At 46.4% G+C, this 22614-nt stretch overlaps 1 protein-coding gene across 1 annotated transcript; it reads left to right on the top strand.

Annotated features, from left to right (window-relative positions):
* Nucleotides 1-1640: 1640 nt before the first annotated feature.
* Nucleotides 1641-21134, top strand: PAX9 (paired box 9). Its single transcript, XM_063332441.1, has 4 exons — nucleotides 1641-1750; nucleotides 2641-3267; nucleotides 5619-5758; nucleotides 20707-21134. Exons 1-4 carry the CDS (start codon nucleotides 1747-1749, stop codon nucleotides 20959-20961), a joined length of 1026 nt encoding a protein of 341 aa, XP_063188511.1. The 5' UTR covers nucleotides 1641-1746; the 3' UTR covers nucleotides 20962-21134.
* The last annotated feature ends 1480 nt before the right edge of the window (nucleotides 21135-22614 follow it).

Genomic DNA, 22614 nt, shown 5'->3' with positions numbered 1-22614 from the left:
GAAATAACCACAAAACTGCCATAGAAATTTTGCTGTTGTCAGGTTGGTTTGGGTTTTTTTTTTTTTTTTAATCCCTGTGAAGGAAACGGAAGTATCCGCCGATATCCCGATTAAATAAAGAGATACCTGCGAAAGAACCACGATCGCATTCTTTCCACCACAAAAACCACGCCATTAATTTCTGGGCGATCTCCTGCAACATCCTACTTACTCCTAACTAGACGTTCATTGCAGTATGTCCAGGCTCTGAAATCTAGCTTAGTTAATTTGTTTGATTTTTGTTTTTCTAAAAATGTCTTAGAAACGTTTCAATTAAAATAACATTTATATAGTGTTCATACACACCAGCGACATCAATTTCGTATTTTACACGCTGATATTTCGTGCACTCCGGTCACCACATTATTTCTTTTCACGTTTTATTTAGTTTATAAAGCCTGTACTTTCGAGACTCTACTAGAAAAAAAAAAAGAACAAAACAAAACAAGCAAACAAAACAAAACAAGTAAAAAAGGATCTCAGGAAAAAAAATAAAGAAAAACATGATAAATTTTGTGTTGGATGATGGGACGCCCATGATCTCTGTGTGCAACATGATGTACGTGGGATGTAGGAGGCACTCACACAAGCTCACCGACCGGGATCCGTACACCTAATGCCAAACCAAACACTTCTTCCACATACACAAACACGCCGTGACCCACACATACCTTAATTCCTACCAGCTTTGTCTGTTTTTCTTTTAACTGTTAATATGCAGCAGTGTCTTTGAAGAAGTTGAAATCAGCTGCGAGGCGTTGACATTTTACAGTTAAGCTCAACGTTTAGTACGAGGATTAAAACAAGGGCTGAGCCGGTCTCTGGCAGCCGGGGAACATCAGCATCCCGATGCCCGGGCGCCGCCAGTCCCGGCTCCTCCCGGGGCAAGCGAAGTTGCAGCCCATTTCCCCACCGGTTGGCGGTTTCCACGGAAAATAAGTCAACGCTCACCGCTCGCAGCCTTCTCGTACACCACCCGTGAAGTATTCGTTAGCGAAATAGTACTTTATTACAAGGAGGCGGCCGCAAGCAACGAAGAACAACTCTCCCGCGTCTTGCAAAGCCGACGCGGGGACAAACGGCGCGTGTGGGGAGACGCCGCTCTGCTTCTGTCAGGGAACAGGCGGGGGGCTGCCAGCCCCGCCGCCCCCTCCCCGCCTGCTCGCTCCGGGAGACGGGGCGCCGGCCCCGGCGGTGCTCCCCTTCCCCCCCGGTGCCCGCCGTCCGAGCGATGCCCGACCCCCACTTCAGCACAGACCGCACTTACCGCCGGGCAGGTAGGGAACAGCCATAGCCGTAACGGCGGAGACCCAGGTGCCGGTCCCGCCCGCCGGGCAAAGCGGAAGGGCCGCCGGGCGCCGCGCTGTCCGTCATCTCCCCCGGCCATTGGGAGGGCGTCTGGGCGGCGGGGCCGCCCCCGGGGGCGGGCTCGGGGGAGCGGGTGGGCCGCGGCGCCCTGCCCAGCCCCGGCCCTGCCCACGTTGCCCCGAGGTTGAAATGCAGAAGTCAAGGCTCTCTCCTCGGGAAGCAGATTTCCTTGTAGCCTTTTTCCCCCCCTCTCACGCCCCTGCTTGCCTCCTCGGTGGGGAGCAGAGATCCTCGGGGGCTAGTGGCAACCGGGAGCGGCCGGGAGGCTGGGAGCCCGGCTCCGGGCGTAGGTCTCCGTCTGGGATTTAGGGCAGCCCCAGAGGTGTCCCGCTCAGAGGAATGGGTAAGTGGCCGGGAGCTGCAGGAGGGTTCAAGTGCTGTCAAGAGAGGGGGAGCACCCGTGCGCCGTCATCTGCCGCCGCCGCAGCTCCCTTATTGACTTTGCTCGTGTTCCTACAAGTTGTAAGAACACGTTAAGGGTCAGGAGCAGGGAAGAGAGAAAAGCTAATGACTGCTCGGTTTATTATTAATGCTATTAGGCGAGTGCGAGGCAGGATCGCAGCCGAGTGGATGGCTGGAGCCTGCGGCACGTTGTATATTATTCCTGACACCGATCTTAGCAGTTAACATTTTAGCACGTTTGTTTTACAGCCTGGTGTAATTGTGCTGTTAAGCGAGAGGCGCTAACAGCACCAGAAACGGTCTTTAAAAAGTTAGTCGCGACTCAGAAGCACCGCGTTGCCCTTGCCTCTCCCAAGATGTAAAAGAATTTCCTCAACTACTTTTCCTTCCTCCCCCTCCCCCAACATCTTCGAAAATGTTTTTCTTTTCTTTTTCTTTTCTTCGTGATCCTTTTTTCCTGTGGCAATAAAGCTGGCTTGTCTGGTGGGGCGATCACGTTTTTCATCTCTGGAATGTGCTTTTTTGGAATATGCTTGATGCACAGTCCGGAGAGCTCTGACATTTGTTGCCACGGGTTTTCTTTTTTTTTCCTTTCTTTTTTTTTTTTTTTTTAATTCTCTTTATTTGTTCTCCCCTCACCCTTGCTTTTTTTAAAATATTTTTTTAAAATTATTTTTCTTCAAATTTGAGAACACCCCGCTACTATAAAGAAGCGTGCGTGGAGTGGCCGGGGGGTCTCCGAGCTGTGACACTTGCCTTGTGACGAGTTCAGACGCCCCCTTCTGAGCCATTCGCCGTGTCCGACGGGTGTGTTTGTGTGTTTGCTTGCAGAACCTGCCTTCGGGGAAGTGAACCAGCTCGGGGGGGTGTTTGTCAACGGGAGACCCCTGCCCAATGCCATCCGGCTGCGGATTGTGGAACTGGCGCAACTGGGGATCAGGCCGTGTGACATCAGCCGGCAGCTCCGCGTTTCCCACGGCTGTGTCAGCAAAATCCTGGCTCGCTACAACGAGACCGGCTCCATCCTACCGGGGGCTATCGGAGGCAGCAAGCCTCGGGTCACCACCCCCACGGTGGTAAAACATATCCGGACCTACAAACAAAGGGATCCGGGCATCTTCGCCTGGGAGATCCGGGATCGCCTGCTGGCCGATGGCGTGTGCGACAAGTACAACGTGCCGTCGGTCAGCTCCATCAGCCGCATCCTCCGGAACAAAATCGGGAACCTGTCTCAGCAGAGTCACTACGAGTCCTACAAGCAGCACCAGCCGCCCCCGCAGCCCGCTCTGCCCTACAACCACATCTACTCCTACCCCAGCCCCATCGCTGCTGCAGGAGCCAAGGTGCCCACCCCTCCCGGGGTGCCAGCCATCGCCAGCACCATGGCCATGCCCAGGACGTGGCCGTCCTCCCACTCGGTGACGGACATCCTGGGGATCCGCTCCATCACAGACCAAGGTGAGGAGGGGGGACAGGGGCCGCAGCTGCAGCCGGGCAGGGCCGGAGCGTTTCCATCCCTTGCTCCTGGGCTCCTTCCTCTCCGAGGGTCGGAAGGAGGTTTCGTGGTTTGCCTCGGGAAAGCTCTCCCATGTTCCCCAGCCCCAGCCGGGCGCTGAGCTTACCGGAGGATGCGCCTGGGGACGCGGGCAGATCGGAGGTCCCGGAGTGGGCTCCAGGCGGACCAGCCAACGGTACAATATCGGCCGTCACCGCTGCCGTTGTGACCCTAAAAGGAGCGACCTCGGCCGCAGGGAACGGCCCGGGCTGCGGCGGCCCCAGGGCCCGGAGCAGCTTGCTCCCGGCCCCGGCCCCGGTGCCGGTGCCGGTGCCGGCCGGGGCTCGCTGCCGCCCCCCAGTCTCAGGCGCCGCCTTGGCGTTACCGAGAAGTCCATTTTCTCTAGTTTTCGCAATCAGGCCAAATTTGCTCCGGCAGGAAGTTCAAATGTCACCTAATTGCTTTCATTCTGGTGCTGTATTTTCCTCCGAAGCGGTGGTCCAGGAAAACGAACCCCCCCTCCCCCAAGATTTGCTTCTTTTATCCCTTCCACCTTCTTTCTGTTTCTCCGCCTGGAAACTGTGTCACGTCTCCCAGCCGCTCGCTACGCTTTGCCGCAAAGAAAGGGACATTTTTTCCATTTCGGTCTCTGCCAGTGAACTAAGAGTGAATGTGGTTAAAACAACAGTCTAAAATAACCTTCGCCTACAGCGATCTCTGTGTCCCACTCTTCCCTCCCAATTAGCGGGGGGGGGACGACTGTGATTTCTGTTTTCATTGCGTTTTAACGGCAACAATCCGGTTCCAGCAGCAAATGCAAATTGATCCTTTAGGCATTGCAGAATAATTTTCCTTTTCTTTTCTCAAAAAGGTAGTGTGGTTTTTCAAGCAATACACACAGGCACACATAAGTATGTTTTATTTATACTCATACTTACAAAAATATATCAGTTTTTGTCCTTCTTTGCCCTCTACTTCACGGTATAAACTTTATCGTCAGACCTCACTGGCACAAAAAAACGTGTTTGTGAGTCGACTTTAACAAATACAAGCCTGGCAATCTCTGCTCTGTGCTGGGGAGAGGTAGTGTTGGCAATGAACATTAAAAAGAATGAGAACGTTATAATCACATGAGAAATTTAGGTTGGTTTTTTTTTTTTTTTTTTTTAGTGAGTTCCTCTTTTATTAACACCACATTGGCAGGCAGGCCGGCCTCTGCCGGGTGCCTCGGTATCTGCCCCGTCTTCCTCAGACCTTGGAGCTGCACACATCTTTCTGCAGCCTTAAAATCTTCCCCCCACCCCTTCCCAGCAGCGAGCCGGGGCTGCCGAGCGGCCGATGCCGCAGAAGTGGGCTGCTCGCCCTTGATTTATAGGATAAACTGACCTTGCTGACACGGAAAGGAAGCCCCTATTCATGGGAAAGTGTGAGATCAGCAGAAAAGGGCGCTAACCGAGAGAGCTCAATTTCTTAAGACAACTTCAGGTTTGTGCCTTTCCCCAGCCTCGCCGAGGGGCCGAGCCTGGTGGTGTCGCGGGGGATCCCGCTCCCACGGCGGCTCCGGCGGCCCCGCAGCCTCCCATGCGGCCTGACGTGGGCTCGGGGACCCCCCTCCCACTCCCGCCACCCCTCCCGGGGCTCCCCGGTGGGGAAGGAGAATTTGCGCGCCTGCAAAACAGCCCGGTATTCCCATGCCGCAGTTGATGCGCGTGTAAATGACAGGACTTTTATTTTTTTATTTCCTCTTTCTTCTCTTCCTTCCGTTTTCCTTGTATTTTCCTTTCCCTTTTCCTTTTATTATTTTTTAAAGTGTCTTTTCGTGTTTTATTTTTTGTTTTCTTGGTTTTTTTTCGTCCGAAACTTTTTTGCAGTCTGGTTTATCTGCAGCCGTGACAGGGTTATTTCTAACAGGGGGTATCGTTTGTCCTCAGACTCGTGCACACACACACGAGACGATTCCCGTACCCCTCTCCGTTAGGAGATCCCGGGGAACAAATACCGGGAAGAGAGGGCAGCTCCGTCCAGCTGTGAAGGGACGCGGGGACGAGCGATTCTGCCAGCTCCGGGCGCGGCTGGCGACCTCTGCCATCAGCTGCGCGGAGGGACCCGACTCCCTTCTCCCCCCGGATCACCCTCTCCAGGGGCTCCCCGGAGGCTCGACGAGGTGTAGCGGGCGAGAGGGACAGGCTTCCCCCATGCTCTGCCCCACTGACTGCGTCCCGTGGGGAGAGGGAGCCGTCTCCAGCCCGGAGCGAAGTCCTCCGCATCCCTATCCCAGCCTCTAACTCCCTTTCCCCGCCGTGTTTCCCAGCAGTGAGCGACACTTCGCCTTACCCTAGCCCCAAGGTGGAGGAATGGAGCAGCCTGGGCCGAAACAGCTTCCCCCCCCCGGCCCAGCACGCCGTGAACGGGCTGGAGAAGAGTTCCCTGGAGCAGGAGGCCAAGTACAGCCAGGTAAAGAGAGAGGGGGGTGATGGCCGTGATGCACAGGGCCTCTGAGCTCGGCCGCGGGCTTGTGGCCCTGCGGCTCTCGGTGTGGAGCCGGGGCCGGTTTTGGTTTGCAAAACGAGTCCGCCAAGACGGGCGACGTCGGGAAAGAGCCCGGCTCCTTCCTCTGCTCTTCTCTCCGCTCCCTCCCTCGGCACGGCCGCCGCAGCCCCCTCCGGCAGCCGCCAGCCCGCCTTTCTCCCGGCTGAGAGGCTCCCGGCGAGCGGAGGGCTGGCGGGGCGGGCAGCTTCCAGCATCCCGGTCGCCCCGGGCTCCCGGCGCTGCCCCCGCCGCGGCGGCACAGCCTTCCCGGCAGACACCCGAGAATCGCCGCGCACCGGCTCCCGCCGGCTGCCTGCTCTGCCCGCCCTCCCGTCCAGCCGCCCGGCCACCGGACCCCGCCGCGCCGCCCACCGGGGCTCTGCCCCCGGCCCGGCCCCGAGCCCCCGCCGGGCCGAGCTGCCCCGGGCCCGGCCGTGTGAGCGGGTACGTCCCGCCCGCCGCCCTTGTACAGCGCCTTTCCCCCTGTCCACAGCGTGCTCTGCAGGCAGGGGAATAATTTGAAAATGAGGTGTAATTGCTTCCTACATTAAGCATTTTTAAACGCTTAAGTAGACGGCGAATTTCCTACATTTTAATTACAACACAATATAACTGTTACTTAATAAATCTCTGTCTAAATCTTTGTACTTGCTAATCAAATCCCATGCCAGGAGAACAGCTATAAAAGGCTCAACTGTTACTAGTTGGGAAGGCACAGGTTTTGAAAACTTTTCTTCCGTGCGATGGAGACATTTCAAAACGTATCACAGGTCTTTCAGACTGTGATTTCCCTGCCCTTCGTTTATTATGCTTATAACAAAGTTGAGGAAAATCCGTGCTCTCTGTTTAGCGTGTTCCCATTCAGAGACAGAGGGTTTGGACATATTTTTCGAGTTCTGTGTCTGTCTTTGGATTCCATGTTGAGGAGACTTTTATAGCTCGGATTTGGTGCTGAGAGTAGCTGGATTAGACCTTTTCAAACCTAAGATGTGGAGCGCAAACTGCGGGAACGCTTGCAAAGTGGTGAATGAGGCAGGGTGGGAAATATCGTGGGCCCCAAAGATGAACAACCACTTTATTCCATACGTTGCCTTACAAACAATATACCGACCTTAACCCTGTCATATTTCTTTTGTATTACATTTTTCTATCATCCCATTATTATTCTGTTCATTTCATATTACAAACAACGAGCAATGTGGTATAGACATGACTGTACGGTTAAAGACAGAATTAGAGTCAATATTCGTCCTTCCACAATTTTCTTTAAAAACGAAACAAATAAAGTGCTAGCAGCCTTAGTTAAAATGATGGAAATAGCTTGTCATTATTCTGTAAAGAACAGCTGTGCTGCGGCTGCGTTGTCTTAGGTTCCAAGCTGGGCCTTCTGCACACAATTCTGCTGTGCGGGATCCGGCTCAAAGGCTATAAACCATCGCCTCTGTTGGAATCTCATTTACCTCAGCACACGTGTTGAGCAACAATGTTATGTATATCAGGTTATTTTCAACGCTGGTGTTGGAAACTATTTTTTATCTTTTTTTTTTTTCACTCTATTTATGCTTTCATCTTCATAATACATCACTGTCCTACTGTCAATACCAGTCTGAAAGTGTTGTCCAACCTTAAAGATCACCTGATATATGTCATTTAAACATATTCACTATTTAAAAATGGAGCAAATTGCTATTAATAAAATGGAATTCATTTATCAAAAGACTTTGTCCAGGCAGTTTAAAAGGGCAGAAAAGCTAAAAAGTATTTATCAGAAAGGTCCTTTTCAGAACCCTGCTCACTAAAAGAAGATACAGAGGAGATTCCCCCCAGGTCCTTCCCCATAACAATATGGTTAAATAGAATTTGGCTTTGGAAAGGAACATATAGACCAGTCTGTTCATGTAGTATTCAGACTTGTTTACCAGAGAATTAATCCACGTATACATTAATTGCTTCATCTGTCACAAGTTTACTGCCTTGCTAATTTAGAATGTATTCAGAGAAAGTTTGTGTCAAGTCAGGATGTGGAGATGTGATTTTTTGCAGTTTTTGCAACATTCTTTTTGCCAAAAGATCTGTTCCAACCAGGTGCAAAGTGAAATTTATGAACTGAATTCTTGCTGCATGTAGCACTGACTTACGCAGTGAGTGACAGTAAAATACTCTGATGTTCCTAGATCTTTACATAGTCTCTTGCAATGTGTACTGCTTGGCGTGTAAATAGACGAGCAAAGGACAGTAGAGAACGTTGGCTCATTTGTACGGATCTAGCGAATGGGTATCTGGAAAGGTGGAAAATGGGGAAGCCACAGTCATGATTTCTGTGCCAGGAGGACTACGGTGAAATAGACTCTGTCTTTGGACTTCAGGGTGCTCTGTCTTTGGACTTCAGGGTGCTCTGTCTTTGGACTTCAGGGTAAATGCTGTTTTCCTCGTCTCCTTTGGGCAAAGCTTATCACAAAAGCTGGGTCTTAAGAAGGCAGGCAGCTGATTTCCTCCAGAGAAGAGAAGCGACTGTTCTGAAATATTCCAGTTTTATGTCTGTGTTACCAAAGTCAGCAGCGTCCACAAGAGGAGTAGAGCAGCAGGGAATCGAGCGTGCCTGTTTTACTTAGGCTTTCCCATTACACAACAGGAGCAGAGGGAATGTGCTCTGAAGCGCAGTAACAAAGGATTTTGTGTGAGCGATAGGGAATTCTGCTGTTTCCAGTGAATGTCAGCTATACATTTTAAGCATTAGCAACATTCAAAGTTCACCTGTCCACAGCCTGCAAATAGCTCCATAGTTACTAAGCGCGTGAAGGACTTGTTCCCCAGCTTTAGTCATGGAAGATAATAGTATACTTCTCAAGAAATCCCCTGGAAACTCCCCCTGCATGAGGAAGACTAGAAGAATTGAGCCCAAAGAACAAGGTCTTCTGCGCTTTTAAAATATATTTATTTGATCCCTCCTTTTAAATTACATGCATTTATTTTAACGCACGGGGTCCTGTAGGCTTTTTTCAGGCGAAGCTCTTGTTGACCTCCCAGACTTGTCAGCCGGCAGCCAAGGCTGATCTCTTCCACGGGTTTGAACGGCTGCGTTTCACCCCTTGTCCCATGCATCAGTGGGAATTCAGCCTGAGAAAAGACTCCACAAAAGAGGCAGGAAGACTTCACATTTTTGCCTCAGCAATACGCAGTCACACTCATTTAACACGAAGCTGAACCTCTGGATGTAGAAGATTTTTTACTTTAAGCATTATGAATTTCTTGATGTCTCTGGGGCCTTTGTTTGCGATGTTCTTTGGTATTTGGGTTTGGGGAATTGAAAGCTCTGCCTGCCAGGCTGTGATTCTGTACCAAATGTTCCTTGGGAAATCACAGAGATGCCTTGTCAAGTTTCTATTCATTTTTAATTACCTGATGTCCCAATCTGTCGTTTATACATAAGCAATTGCATTGTATTTTCCTGGTGCATCATATTCACAAATTTGTCATACCGCTTTGCAAACAGGGCGACTGTGAATCAGAGAAACTGAAAATAGATTTTTCTGAGAGCTTGGCAGTTTTGGGTCATACACATTTCATACAGAGCTCAGTAATATTGCCGTGTTTATCCGGAGAGGCACATTTAATGTGGTGTTGGGGGAATGACTTCTACAGATAAGTATATTATTAATACAAAGGATGAATATTGTGAGTATTTTATGCATTACGCAGATTATACTGACAGCTGCATTAAGAAAAAAAATAGCTGAAATCACTTGAAATAGAAACCCATTTGTACCCTGCATTTGAAATGAAAACATTTAATAAATACGTATCATATTTAAAATGCAGTTTTCAGACATCTGATGCTTGTGACTTTCTGGACTAACGTCATGGATATGCCAACTGCAAAAATTGTGGTCTGTATTTACACATGTATGAAAATGCAGACATATGTCTATACGATTTGTTGAGAGGCAAATAGCTTTGGAAGTATTTTTTTTTTTTTTTTCAGAAATATTTTCTGTGTGCATTGCAGGAAGCAGATGTGCACATTGCCAAAGGGAGCTGATATTCATTAACGGGGAAAAAAACTTGTAACTGGGGTCTAAGAGCAAGCGGTTACTGCAAACTGTCTGGAAAGGGTGAGCTATTTGGAGGCCTGATCCCAAATCTACCGGAGTTGCTGAAAACATTCCTTCTAATTCAGAAGGGCTTGTGAACGTGATTTGGGTGAAGTCTTCCTCTGACGTACTGGGCAGACCCCAAAGCAGCAACTGCTTCACTTCTGTCTCAGCTGAACTTCATCAGTTAGTGGCTTGAGTTTTTGGCTTTTCTGGGGTAGCAGTCCCTGTCCCTTGGTTGTGCTCTGATTAGGGGTGATGAGCGGCCTGTGCTTACAGCACGTAAAGGGAAGGCTCCACTTTAGGGCAAGTGATCGCAAATAATTGTGGGTGCAATCCTGGACAATTATTTGCGCAGAAAATGTAGGCAATGTAAATATTTAGTTCCTGATCTTTGATTGTAGATGAACAATGAACTGTATATGTGGTGACCGAAGCATCTGTAATTGCTTTTATCTGCAGTGCTTAGAACCCACACCATATGGTAACTTCTTTGGAAATACAATGAAAATGTAACCTTAAATGTTATGGCCAATTACACGACCCTCCTACGCAGATTATTTATTGAAAAAAAAAAAAAAAGATCAGATTACTTATTTGGCATCTTACATTCTAACTCAGGATTCAGGCAGTTGGATTCCTGCTATGGGTCCGTGCAAAATCCATTAGTGATAAAGGTCCGTACGTCCTGCTCCTCACTCGTACCCAGGGGGAGGGAAGGTGTTGAGGAGTGGTGCTTATTTGCTCTCTGGCTGTAGTACCTAGCAGAATTGTTAGCAAAGTTCCTGTCTGGTGCAGGGGTTCAGACCTTGGCTTGGGGACTGTCTGGTTCCGTGTCCCTCTCATTAGGATCTCCAGACCAGTGCCTGCTATTAAAATACTGTCACTAAGACGGCTTGCTCGAGGTCTAGGCATCCGTGTCATTGCATGTTGTGGGTGAGGGGCATGAGCTGATCCCACTACATGCACCCGATTCCTTCCCAGGTGATCTGGATGGCACCCCATTCGAACCCCATTTGTGAGACCTGCCTCTTACTGGCCACCTGCTTCCACGGCCAAAACACAGTGCCCTGCCCACCAACCCACATGGCTTCAGGGCACTCCACCCGGACGAAAATAATAAAGAAAGTCAGAGAGGTGAGTGAATGGTATAATGACACTCCAACTGCACTCTGAGCACCCTCTGCTCAAAGGGCCCCAACCCACCAGGAGCTCTGCCATGACAAACAGGACCAGGGAGCGAAAAGCGAGAGTGGTGGGAGAAACCTATCACAGCCAAGGAGCAGAGTGCCAGGGGCAGGGGGATTAGATAGGACTTGATCTGTTCAGCCTTCTGGTGCTTGCAGTAGAGTGGGAGGTAGATAAAGACTGTATGGTGTGTTTGAATTTGTCTGTTGTGGCAATTTATCAGCTCTTAGGAATTGCCTACATAACCGAGTCACAATGATGATGGGCATTCAATAATCCACGGGCTGTGATTTCACCCTCATTAATTTACCAGCTTCCCAGTAATTGCCTCTGCAGCATCAGAGGTTTGTCAGACAAAGGGGACCAATGTTTTGTCTCTCCTCCCTGAAGAGGACAAAGTGGGGACTTTACCAGTTTGACCCCATATTTGCCCAGCTTCTAGCCATCAAGAATCCCTTTGACGTCTCTCTGTCCATAATGTCTCCTTCTTCCACCCTCAGTTTAATTTAAATAACATCGTATTGAAATTTCAATATATTGTTAAATGTATTATATTAAGAAGGCATTTTTCGTAGAACTTTTTGCTAATACTTGTAGTTTTAAGCATTAGCGTAGAAAGACCAAATATTTATTCCCTTCAGTGTATTTGCTTGTGTAATGTTCATGCCCTGCCCAACTCCAGATTTTGCCAAAATAGCAAGAGGGAATTATTGTGCAAATCTGTTCTAAAACTATGGGAATTTGTTGTTAGTTCCTACTCCAGGGAGTTTGCTTATGTGGTATGATTTCTTTCTGAACTTTCCTTTTCTTCTTTTAAGCACGGGATATCTGTCTAAGGGAGACTCAAGTTGTGTCTTTGTCACCAAAATTAAGCTTTGTGCTCGCAGCAAAGAGAGTTTGTGTTCACTCCAGTTGTGAGGCTTGTTAAATAATAGAATATAACCCAAGACCCAGCATCTTCACTGGGAAGGCAGTGACTTCCATTTATATCATCCTTTCTAAACTGGAGTATGAATGGGAAGCAACCATTCAGTGAACATACAGACCTTGCACAATAATCTACGTTTGGGAGACATTTTGGGTGGACATACTGGAGTGTGCCATAAGTGGTAGATCTCATTTCACTGTGAAAACCGTCTAAACCCATCCCTTTTCTGCAGAAGCATCGGAAACCCCTGCTGCCCCCTTTTCCCTCGGAGTGCGCTTAGGTTTTACAACAACCCCTGTCCGCCTTGTCTCCATCGGGCCTTTTTCTCCTACCTCTCTTTTCCTCGGTTGTTTTTGTAGTGGATTCCTCAGCCTCTGAGAAAGAGGTTTGGTTTTTTTGTTGTTTTTTTTTTTTTTTTTTTTTTTTTTTACTTTTGTTTCTGGTGTAGTTTGTTTTGGAAAAGACATAAAATGCCCCTGGCTCCTTTAGGAAAGGATTGGTGATGGTGTGTAAATTGAAGTTACTATTACTATTTCCAAAAGTGGGTTTTTATTTCCCAGAAGAGGCCAAGATTTAAAATTTGATAAGAAAATATAATTAAGAGTGATCTTGATGCATGTCGCAACTATAGTTAAAACACTCATTTGATATTATCTGATTTCTGTGTTATTCAGTGCAGCTGGGGATGCCTATAAGTAAAGGAAACAACTTTAAGTTAATAAAAAAGCACGTTAAACACGGGGAATGGGATCCGCTCATTATTAAGGGAATGAACATTATTTTAGAAGGAAGTAGCATGATTTTCTCATGCAGTGCATTGTAATGCATTTAATTTAGTAAGAGGAGAAAAAACTGTAAAGAAAATGACATCTTTGTAAGAGACAGGGTATAGGATTGGGTAACTAATTACGTTTGGAATTTTAAAACACTCGAGCATGCAAATAACTTTTTTTTTTTTTTAAATTGTGACTTCAACTAAAATATCAGCATTGCTTTGTGTGACTTACAGTGAAAGAGAAATATTGTAATTCCCTATTCTTGAAAGGTCTTTTCCCATTTTTTGAAGCTCAATCTTCTGGGAATCAACCCAGTTCAGCCGAGCACAGACCTACTGTAAACCCCTTGCCCGTGTGTTATTTTAAAAGCTCCTCAACTCCGGTGTATTATGGCTGTCCAGTCTTCCTTGAAAATAAAGGCATGTGTTACAAAGTAATGTCCTACCTACAGAATGTCCCCCCTTCTGTACAAGTTTTTTTGATTGTCAAAATTATTTAATGATAATGTACTCACTTGTCAGAGTCTGTTCTATTCTCTTCTGCTTGCGGTGAAATTAATAGAAAATTGCAGGGGAAATATGTTCAGAAAAAGAAGTTCCTTCGTCTAAGAATATGGATACGTGGTCTAATATGAGCTATGGAAAGATTTTTGCAAGATTTTTCCAGCATTGTAAAAAGACAGCCAACACTAGTTTGTAGGGTCAGCTCTGACTAGGTTATTCACATACAGCTTAGCAATTTTATGACATTTTTCTTAAAAAGATTTTTAATGAAAAATGGTATCATAAACTGGAGAAATTTACTCAGTGCTGACTTTTGTAATCCTTCTTCTCTAGGTAACCCCGACTTACCTGTGTGGGTACGTTAATTTTAGTGGGACACTGATCTGAATGAGTGTTTGTAAGATCATGTGATTTTTCCCATTGATGCTGAAGTACTGAATTCAGCTTCGGAATTAAGCTGTAATTTACTTAAATACAAGTTCTACCGAACTATTATTTGAAATTATTCACTTTAAAACCTGAAAAGAAACATAGGTGTATTACTTACATCTTTAGGTAATGCCCTTTCCCTAAATGAGATTTCCATTACAGGCCTGCTGCTGATGTTTTGCTTGGAAAATTTGTTTACTCTTCCCTTGGGATCTCATATGTTGGTTTGATTTATAAATCATCTTCAACCTCCAATTAAAAAGGGAGATTTAGCATGTTTGCTTCCTTTATGTTTGCAGTTTGTGTTTGATTGCTCCTAGTCCTGTTGCCATAACCTTTTTGACTGATTATGTGCATGTCGCTAAAAACATGAGATATCCTCTGGGTTTTTAAGGTAGTTTGCCCTTCTTGATTGAAGGACTAGATATTCACCTCTGCTCCCTGCTACGCTTTTCCCTTGCTGTGGAAAAAACGACTTCTCCAGTAGCCACTTTGCGACTGCATTTTCAGGACATTCAGAAAAGATTCAGCCTTTCCAGAAGCTGTTTATGTTTTTCATTTTGAAAAACGAGCAGCGAGAGGAGCTCCGGTAGCGTCTCTGCAGCTCAAGCTTGCTGCCAGCCCTCCACTTTGCCGGGGAGCTGCCGCTCTCAGTCAACTGAGAGGTTGTCATCCCTCTGCAGATTTGTTTCGTTTGCTCTCGGGGAAAGGCCCCGTGCTGAAGGATCAAGGCAACGCGCTGAGCTTGCTGATCCAAGGACAGAAAGGACTCGTTCCATCCAAGTTAGTGTTAGAATTGAGAAATCCAAATGAAACAGCAACGTTATTCACCAGAGGTGTGTTCCCCAAGTCTTGACACAGGCTGAACTTCTGCTGATTCCAGCAGGGGAGTTTCGGCTGAGTCACTGTCCAAGCTCATTAGGGCTGGTGAATTAGGTAACTCGAGCTTGAAGACGATGTTGTTTCTCCAGAAACACTTTTTTTTTTTCCTAGATATTTAGAATACTTCTACAAAACATAGACTCTTAGTCTACGAAACATACACTCTTAGTCTATGCAATAAATTATCTATTTAATAAAATACTGTAACAACTACATTACAACGGGCAAGTGATTCAAATAATTGGACACAGTAACTTTAAAATAAGAAGAATCATTTACATTCTTTTGGACACTTACTTTAGATTTAGACTGTAAAACTGAGGTGGCATCCACCTCTGGCACCAAACCTGCTCTTGGTTTTATTGGTGTAAACCTGAAATGAGATCATTTGCATTATTGCTGTTAGTGATAACTAACATAAAATGCAGATCTGTGATTCTGCATGCTATTTCTGAGAAAATTTAGGTGACTCTGGGTCATTTTCTGAAATATTTAGAAGCCACACGGGAACGGATCGCAGGGACAGGGTCTAATTTTGATACTGAGAGAACACATAGCCAGCAAGAAAAAGGCAGAGAAGGAAAAGTAGAGAAAGGGATGAAACAAAATGAAATAATACCAGTTAATTACAATATAGAATTTGGATTTATACCGTGATGCTTGAAAGTGGAACCTAGCTTGTGTGTTTCTCTGGTATTAACATGAGCAAGGCAGAAAAAAAAAGAGTCAGGTACTTTGTCTGACCTGGATTGATGGGGAAGTTTGTCCAGAAAGCTTGTACCCTGTCTCCTTACCATGCAGGAGAGAGGAGACTGAAGCTGTATGACACATTCTACCAGCATAACCTTCGTAACAGAAATCAAGGTGTGTGTGGAGGTTACCTCTGGTTTGGAGAGGAACTGTTATGACTTTTAGGAGTCCAAACAGCTAATGGAAATTACTTGTTCCAAAGACAATCCCACATAAGCTTGGTTCTAGACTTGGTTTTTTCCACCCACCCCCTCTATGTCCCAAATACCAAACAGACTGAAAACTATAATGACAACAAAAGTCTTCCCCTGTTAGTATAGTACCTAAAGCGTCTAAAACTAAAAATTCCCTCTGTTAAAACTACTGAACCAACTCCTTCACTGGCGAAAATACATGCCGTCCATTTGTTTCAGCAGCATCATTTTATGTGACCTAAAGCAAGACTTTATGTCCACCTTGGCTTTGAATTCTGCCCTGGATATTAATTTCACTGGCGCTGGTGCGTATCAGCAGTAACTCGGCAGAAAGGCACCAGACCCAACTTGTAATCCTGACCCAGCCACTGTTTTGCAGGTGTCTTTGTGAGAACATGTGTAACTGAACTTGTGAATTGGTGAGAAGTTGTGTGTTCTAGGTTTTGGACACCACTTGAAAATTTGGAAATACTTATTGCATCGGTTGCCTCAAAACCTTGATAGAAGCAGCAACTCGGACCAAATGTTTCTCTGTGGTCTTTGTAGAAGCCGGACACTAAGCACTTTCAAACAGGAACCCTTATCACTTGCACAGCAGAGGTTCTAGTTCACTTAGGACTACATGTTTGTTTGTTTGCTTTAAAAAATTAGATTTCCCTTGAAAAGCAATGGTTTAAATTAAGGAAAAAAAATATTTATAAAACTTAAAAACCAGGTTCAAGAAGCTCTGCACTTAAAACATGTTCTAAGGGTTTTAAAAATCCATAAACACCATGGGGTTCTCGCACTCCTAATTATGAATGTTTAGATTTTGGCGTTCATTTCCTCTGATTGAAATACTGCAGGATGAATTATTCGTCCAGTATATACAGGGTCATGGAACTTAATCTCCTCCATTTATTTTAAGTGAATGTCATGTTTGTAAAAAGTGCCAGATTGACAGACAAGATTCAACCCTTCTGATAGCCTACACATTGTACCTAAAGCCGTTTCGAAGTAAAAACTCTTGTGGTTAAAATTATTGAGTCAAGTCCTTCACTGATGAAAGTCAGAGATGAAAAATCAGTTTTGTTTTGTTTCTTTTTTAAGCAGCATAGTTTTAAGTCGCATAAGGTGAGGTTTTCTCTGTCCCCTCAGCTTTAAATTCGGATCAGAGGAGGCCTCTGGCTGCTCTGCGGGGATGGCTGAAACCTCCCCTGAAGCAGAGGCACGCTCTGTGCTGGGCCAGTCCTTACCCATCCCAGTGCCTCCTGCTTGGCTGGCTGCAGGCATCCACATCAACATGGTTTTGAGTGGTAAAGCTTTGTAGCACTGGAACTAAAATAAGAATGATTCATTAAAGTCAACGAGGCAGCGACAACAGCTTTCCAGCACTGGTGGCCTCTGGCAGGTTGCAACTGGCGGTCCCTACACAACTGCCTCCACGTCCTGCCCTCCGTAGTTAGGGCAAGATCTTTCTCACATTCAAAATAGTTAGACACTATAAAAAGATCAGTTATCTCAGCTGCAATTTACCTGAAAGGTGGTGGTGGTGGGGTAAGGTGAAAGGGTTGTTCTGTCTGTTATAAATCAGAGTAGGTATTCTTCTAAATTCAGCTTTTACAAAAAAACGAGCAAATCTTTAGTCAAGTCCCATTTGTTTTATCAGTAACAACCCAAGTAGCACCTCCAATGTAATCCAGTAACAAACCATTAATTTCCATTCATTAATTTCCAATCTCCATTAATTACAGTTCAGAGATTTTCATTTTACTTCGTGCCATAAGGCCACACAACGATAAATAGAAGTGGTGGAAAATATATACATTAGATTAAATATTCATCAACAATGCCTTAGTTAATGCGAGCAGTTCAGGAGCTCAGATTTGCCCCAAATCATGCAAAAAGTCCTCAGTTTCCGTTTGCTGAGAAACCCCTGGCGGCCTTGTCTGTAGGAGATGCAGGAGGCCAGGACATGGACTCAAGGATCGGTGGGTCAGCAAAGAGGTGGCTTGTTGGCACATTGCCTGGCACAGATCTTGCCTGTGTCCCACTAGCACACAACCAGGCTCTGCCCCAGCGCGAGGTCAGGCAGGGAACAGCATGGACAAGGCCACGCTGTTTCTGGCAGAAGAGCGGAGAGCCATAGGGCTGGGTATTGCATGGCGCTGCTCACCCTCAGGGCCAAAGGATTGGCCCTGGTCTGTTTTATTTAAATGTACAGACACATTCATCAGCTCCAGGGACTTTTTTTGCTCGGACACAGCGTTTGTACATAGCAGGAAGTCATTTATTGAGGACAAAAATTTGCGTTTCTCACAGGTAGCACTACCCGTGTACTCTTGGGTGGGGTGGGGAGAGGTGCTTGGCAACGTGATTGCATCAAGCAGTATTTCGCCTTGGCATAATGCAGCACTATGCACAACTTGGAAGGATGCATTTACAGTCTTATTCTTTCTCAGATGAAATGTTGTTAGAACATTTGCCTTTTCTAAAGAACTCTAAGAGGAAGTGCCAGCAGCTGGAGAGCATCCTAGTGCATCCTACAGCATGGCAGTCTGTACAGCATACAAGAAGCATTTTCTCTTCTCTGTGGCAAATGAGGACTCTGGCTTTTCCCAGTCACATGTGGTAGAGGGGAGCAATGACAACACAGGAGGCTGAAGGGACACGCTCCTCCTCTGTGGCCTAGGAGGAACCCTTTAAAAAGTACAGCCAAGGTTCATGGGACATGGCCATTCATAGTGAAGAATCCTACTTAAAACGGGGCTTCCAGGCACATCCTTGAGCCCACTGCTTGGTACCAGCCTGTTTGGGAGTGGGCAAGCCTGGAGAAGCAGGGTGGCCTCGTGGAGTCCAAAAAAACCTCTTCTGAGCCACAGGGGCTGTAGATTTGTGCTCCCACAATGGCTATGAGACTCTTCAGGGACTTGCCACTGGTCTTTTCTCCTTTTCTCCTTCCAGCAGCCCTTTGGGGTTTCTGTAGTTGTTCTCTTTGCAGGATCCCTTTGGGTTGCGGCTCTCGATGTCCCCGTGTAACAAAACGGCTCAAATGGCTTCACTGCCTCTGCAAAAAGCTTTTTGTTGCTGTTTGTTAGAAAAAACAGAGGTGTGCTCTCTTCTTGTTTCACATTCTTCTGAAAAGCACTTTACACCGTGGAATAGGCAGGGAGCTTGGAGAACAGCAGCTTTTTAGGGCCTGCCACACTTTTTATTTTCCAGTAAATTCAGTGAAATAATTTTCCATGTGATTTAAGAAGTGTGCTAATTTACAGTGCAATTATTTGAAGGTTTGTATTAATTAGCATTGTTGCAAACACTGATATTTGGAGCTGAGACTAAAGTGTAATTCTGAGACACAGTAGGGGACGTGTAATTGGAGTTGAAGGTCAGGTCACATATTTGGATTTTCAAAAGAATAAGGCAAGTTCAGCTTCAACAAAGTGTTTATGGATTTGGAATGACAATTATGTTGCTGCTGCAGCTGTATGTTTTGTACTAATTAATATACCTATTGGAGGCTTGTGGATGGGATCCCGTCACTGCCTCCTGCTGTTTTAGATTGCTGTACGTGTTTATATTGACTCCAGCAGGATTACTGCTTGGTTTCCCAAGTGGCCACGGGAGGATAGTCCAGCCAGTGGAACTGTGAGTTACACTGGTAGGAAACTCATGAGCCTGAAACCCGGCCAGTGCCGCGATGGAGGTAAATACTGGAAATTTAGGCAGGTGCAATCCAGTCGGGAATCGAACAAGTGAAATGTAACCTCATGTGAAGTTTTAGCAGAAAGAAAAAAGTCTATTCCATTTTTTAACTCTGCACTATCCAGGTTAGGTCTGGTTCTGCCAGGTGAGTAAAATTGGCAGATGCTACATGATTTCCTGAATCAATACCTGTTCTTTCATATTCAGATAGAAAATATTTCTGGGAAAAAATACCACCCCAAATCCTAAAACACAAACACTACAAAAATTGAAACTTAAGCAAGATAAATGATCCTGGTTTGTACCTGTTCTGCTGAAGAAGCATTTACAGGGTGTGAAATAAACCACCAAACACTTTTTATTTAAATAAGGAGTAATTCATTGTGAAATCCTACCATGGCAGACTGAAGGACTCTCCCTTCTCTATTTAAATAGAAACCCTTCTCCCCAGCCTACGGAAGGACCTAGGAAAATAGCTTGCAGGAAAGGACCCAGCCCTGCGATTGTTTTGTGCACAGAAGCCCTATTGAAACCGGGAGAAGCTGTGAGCAAAGAACATTTGCAAGGTTATATCCCAAGTACCCAGAAAACAGACTTATTTTTTTTTTTAAAAGACACCATCGATAATCATAATACTGCTACAGTTCTGACTCATGCTCTGAGCAAACAGTTACCAAAGAGTTTAAGACGTTCCCACCTCCCCCAGCTGCTTGTTACCTCTCCGCTCCGGGGAGCATTGCTCCGGGATCTGTGCCCGCGCCTGCCCGCTGCAGCTCAGGGCTCAGCCCTCCCTCCTTCAGGGCTGGGGTAGATGAGGCGCTGGGACGGATCCGTCTCTCCTGCCGCCGGTACGGCCACGGTTACTGCACACCCAGCGTCAACTGCCACAGCGCTACCTGCCAGGGCCCAGCCACAGTGACCAACACCCCATGGGAAATTTGGGAAAGGTGGGTAAATGTTACAGCCCACCCGCTCCAACCCATGGGACTCATTGCCATGAGGATGAAGGTGCTCAGCGAGAGAGATGGGACAAACTCATCACAAGCACCTCCAGCAGCGGCGCTCTCAAACGTGATGTTTAGATGCAACCATGGGCTTCAGGAGTCCCTGAACAGCAGCTTGTGGGAAGGCAGGTGTACGGCGGGGGGCTCGGCGGCTCCTGCCCTGCTCCTGGGGTATGTTCCCTAAATGTCTGCTGCTGGTCCCTATCAGGGCCAGGCTGCTGGGGGAGGTGTACAGGGCTGATGTGGGGTAGCTGGTCTTAAAAGCAAAGCACAAGTGGGGCACTGCGCCCCTGAAATCTAGGGGAGTGGTTATGGGTGGCTCTCTGGGTGTCCTCACTGGCCCCGGTTCTTGTACAAAGCCCCAGCAGCATCTGAGGGCAGCTTCTTTTATGGCAGACCCGCTGTGTCTTACTCTGCTAGAAACATTTTTCCCTTTCCTTTCAGGCACCCAACGGCCTCCCGGCTGTCAGCAGTTTCGTGTCAGCACCAGCCATGCCTCCCTACGCCACACCAGCCCAAGTGTCACCTTACATGACGTACAGCGCCGCTCCGTCCGGCTACATGGCGAGCCACGGCTGGCAGCACGCTGGAGGCACCCCGCTGTCCCCTCACAGCTGTGACATCCCCGCTTCGCTGGCGTTCAAGGGCATGCAGACGGCCAGGGAGGGCAGCCATTCAGTCACAGCCTCCGCTCTCTGATGCAGGAGCCGGTCCAGGACCACCATGAGCCCGCTGGCTTGGTCGTCCCCTGAGCCTGGCTCACGGACTGCTCTCTTCGTGCCAGCGACACCTGGCATTTCTCCTCGTGACTTGTCTGCCGTGAGGCTTTTGGGATTGAAAGAGCTGAAGACAACATCAGAAACTGAGAGAAGCGTGGTGTTGCGCTCTTTAAGTAAAGACCTTGCGTCCCTCAAAGGGCTCGTGGAGCCTTGTCCCACTCTCTCCTGGTCAAACCACAAGTATTTATTCTTAATCATCACAGACTTTCTAAATGTGCAATTGTTATTGAGATTTGTGTAAAAATCAATAAAGAAAAATCACGACAGAAAATTCTGCTATGCCTCGAATCAGCAAATGTGGCTAATTGGGAGGTGTTTGCCGATTGCCTAGAGAACAGCCCTTTCGTCAACAAGGTTATACAATCCACTGCTATTAAGAGATCACTTTTTGGTTGTTTTGTTGGGTTTTGGTAATCAAATATAGAACCAAGGCAATAGGTGTCTCTCCGATTCTTCCGGCATGTCGCCATCGTCAGGCAGTAGTAATACCTTTGTGTTTTTATCCATTTGTAAATATAGGCTTTTGACAGCATTTGTTTTCACCTTCCAATACATTTATTTCTACTTTTTTTTTTTTTTAAGTTAAAAATGTGACTTTCTAGCTATTTTCTGTGTCTTTGCGTGGTGGGGTGATAGCTGCAGGGGATGAGGTTTAGGTAAAGGTTTTTTCACCGTGTTTTTGTGCCTACAGTGGAGGCTTCAGCATTTCACGAAATACATACAGTTATCTCTAGCAGAAGATTCAAAAGCAGAAATCCAGGCAAGTAACTCCCCCCAGCTATACCAAGCCTCCCAGATTCATGAAACACCACATGTGTGTGAAGTGTACAAACAGAAATGGGTGTAAAATATCTGAACAGAACTGAAAACTGTAGAGGAAAATGCCGTCAGTGTGCAACCTGTGCAGAGACGCTTACAAAGCCATGTCAGTCAACAAACCCACGGAGAAACAGAATTGTACCGTCATTGTCAGCTCACTTGTGTCCAGCATTTTCGGCCCTGAGATTATGTTGTAATTTTTTTAAGAGGAAGTTGTCTTTAATTTCTGCTTTAATGAATGTAAAATATGGCTCTTGGTAAAGTTTACATTATTGTTCTGAAGCATCTTTCTTCCCTTATAGGTATACTGGTGGTGGTGCTACAAACACAGATATTATTTAATATTAACAAATTCCCTTTCTACGTTTCTGTATCCGGTGGCAAGTACTCTGTGCCAGTTATTTTACTTTAACCCCAAGAGAGATAACGTTCTGATCTTTGAAAATTTACCTGTTTTCCTTGGGCAATAATAAAGTTCTGACTATTATTCCAGAATGCTTTCCAAATGCTGTAGGTATGTTCAGAATGGAAAAAAACCAAAAAAAAGCCTGGTGTGACATTTCATATCTTTCATAGAACATTAATATATTGTGTATGTTTTATAAAAGTTGTGCAATAACTTAAATTACACTAGAGATAGTTAAAGCGGAGGAGAAAACTTCATTCTTCAGATATTGCTCTATCTGCATACCATATTAAGCATTCATTAAGTGGGAAGGTAAAATACAATCCCCTCTTAAAATACAGTCCCCTC

Source organism: Chroicocephalus ridibundus, chromosome 4, assembly GCF_963924245.1.
Source record: "Chroicocephalus ridibundus chromosome 4, bChrRid1.1, whole genome shotgun sequence".
In the NCBI taxonomy this organism is placed as follows: domain Eukaryota; kingdom Metazoa; phylum Chordata; class Aves; order Charadriiformes; family Laridae; genus Chroicocephalus; species Chroicocephalus ridibundus.
Note: the sequence above shows the minus strand (reverse complement) of the source record. Positions and strands in the feature narration are given on the sequence as shown.

Coding starts and splice junctions, on each gene's coding strand:
- PAX9 (XM_063332441.1), top strand. Junction 3,268..5,618: donor CCGCTCCATCACAGACCAAG/GTGAGGAGGGGG, acceptor GTTTCCCAGCAG/TGAGCGACACTTCGCCTTAC. Junction 5,759..20,706: donor AGGAGGCCAAGTACAGCCAG/GTAAAGAGAGAG, acceptor CTTTCCTTTCAG/GCACCCAACGGCCTCCCGGC.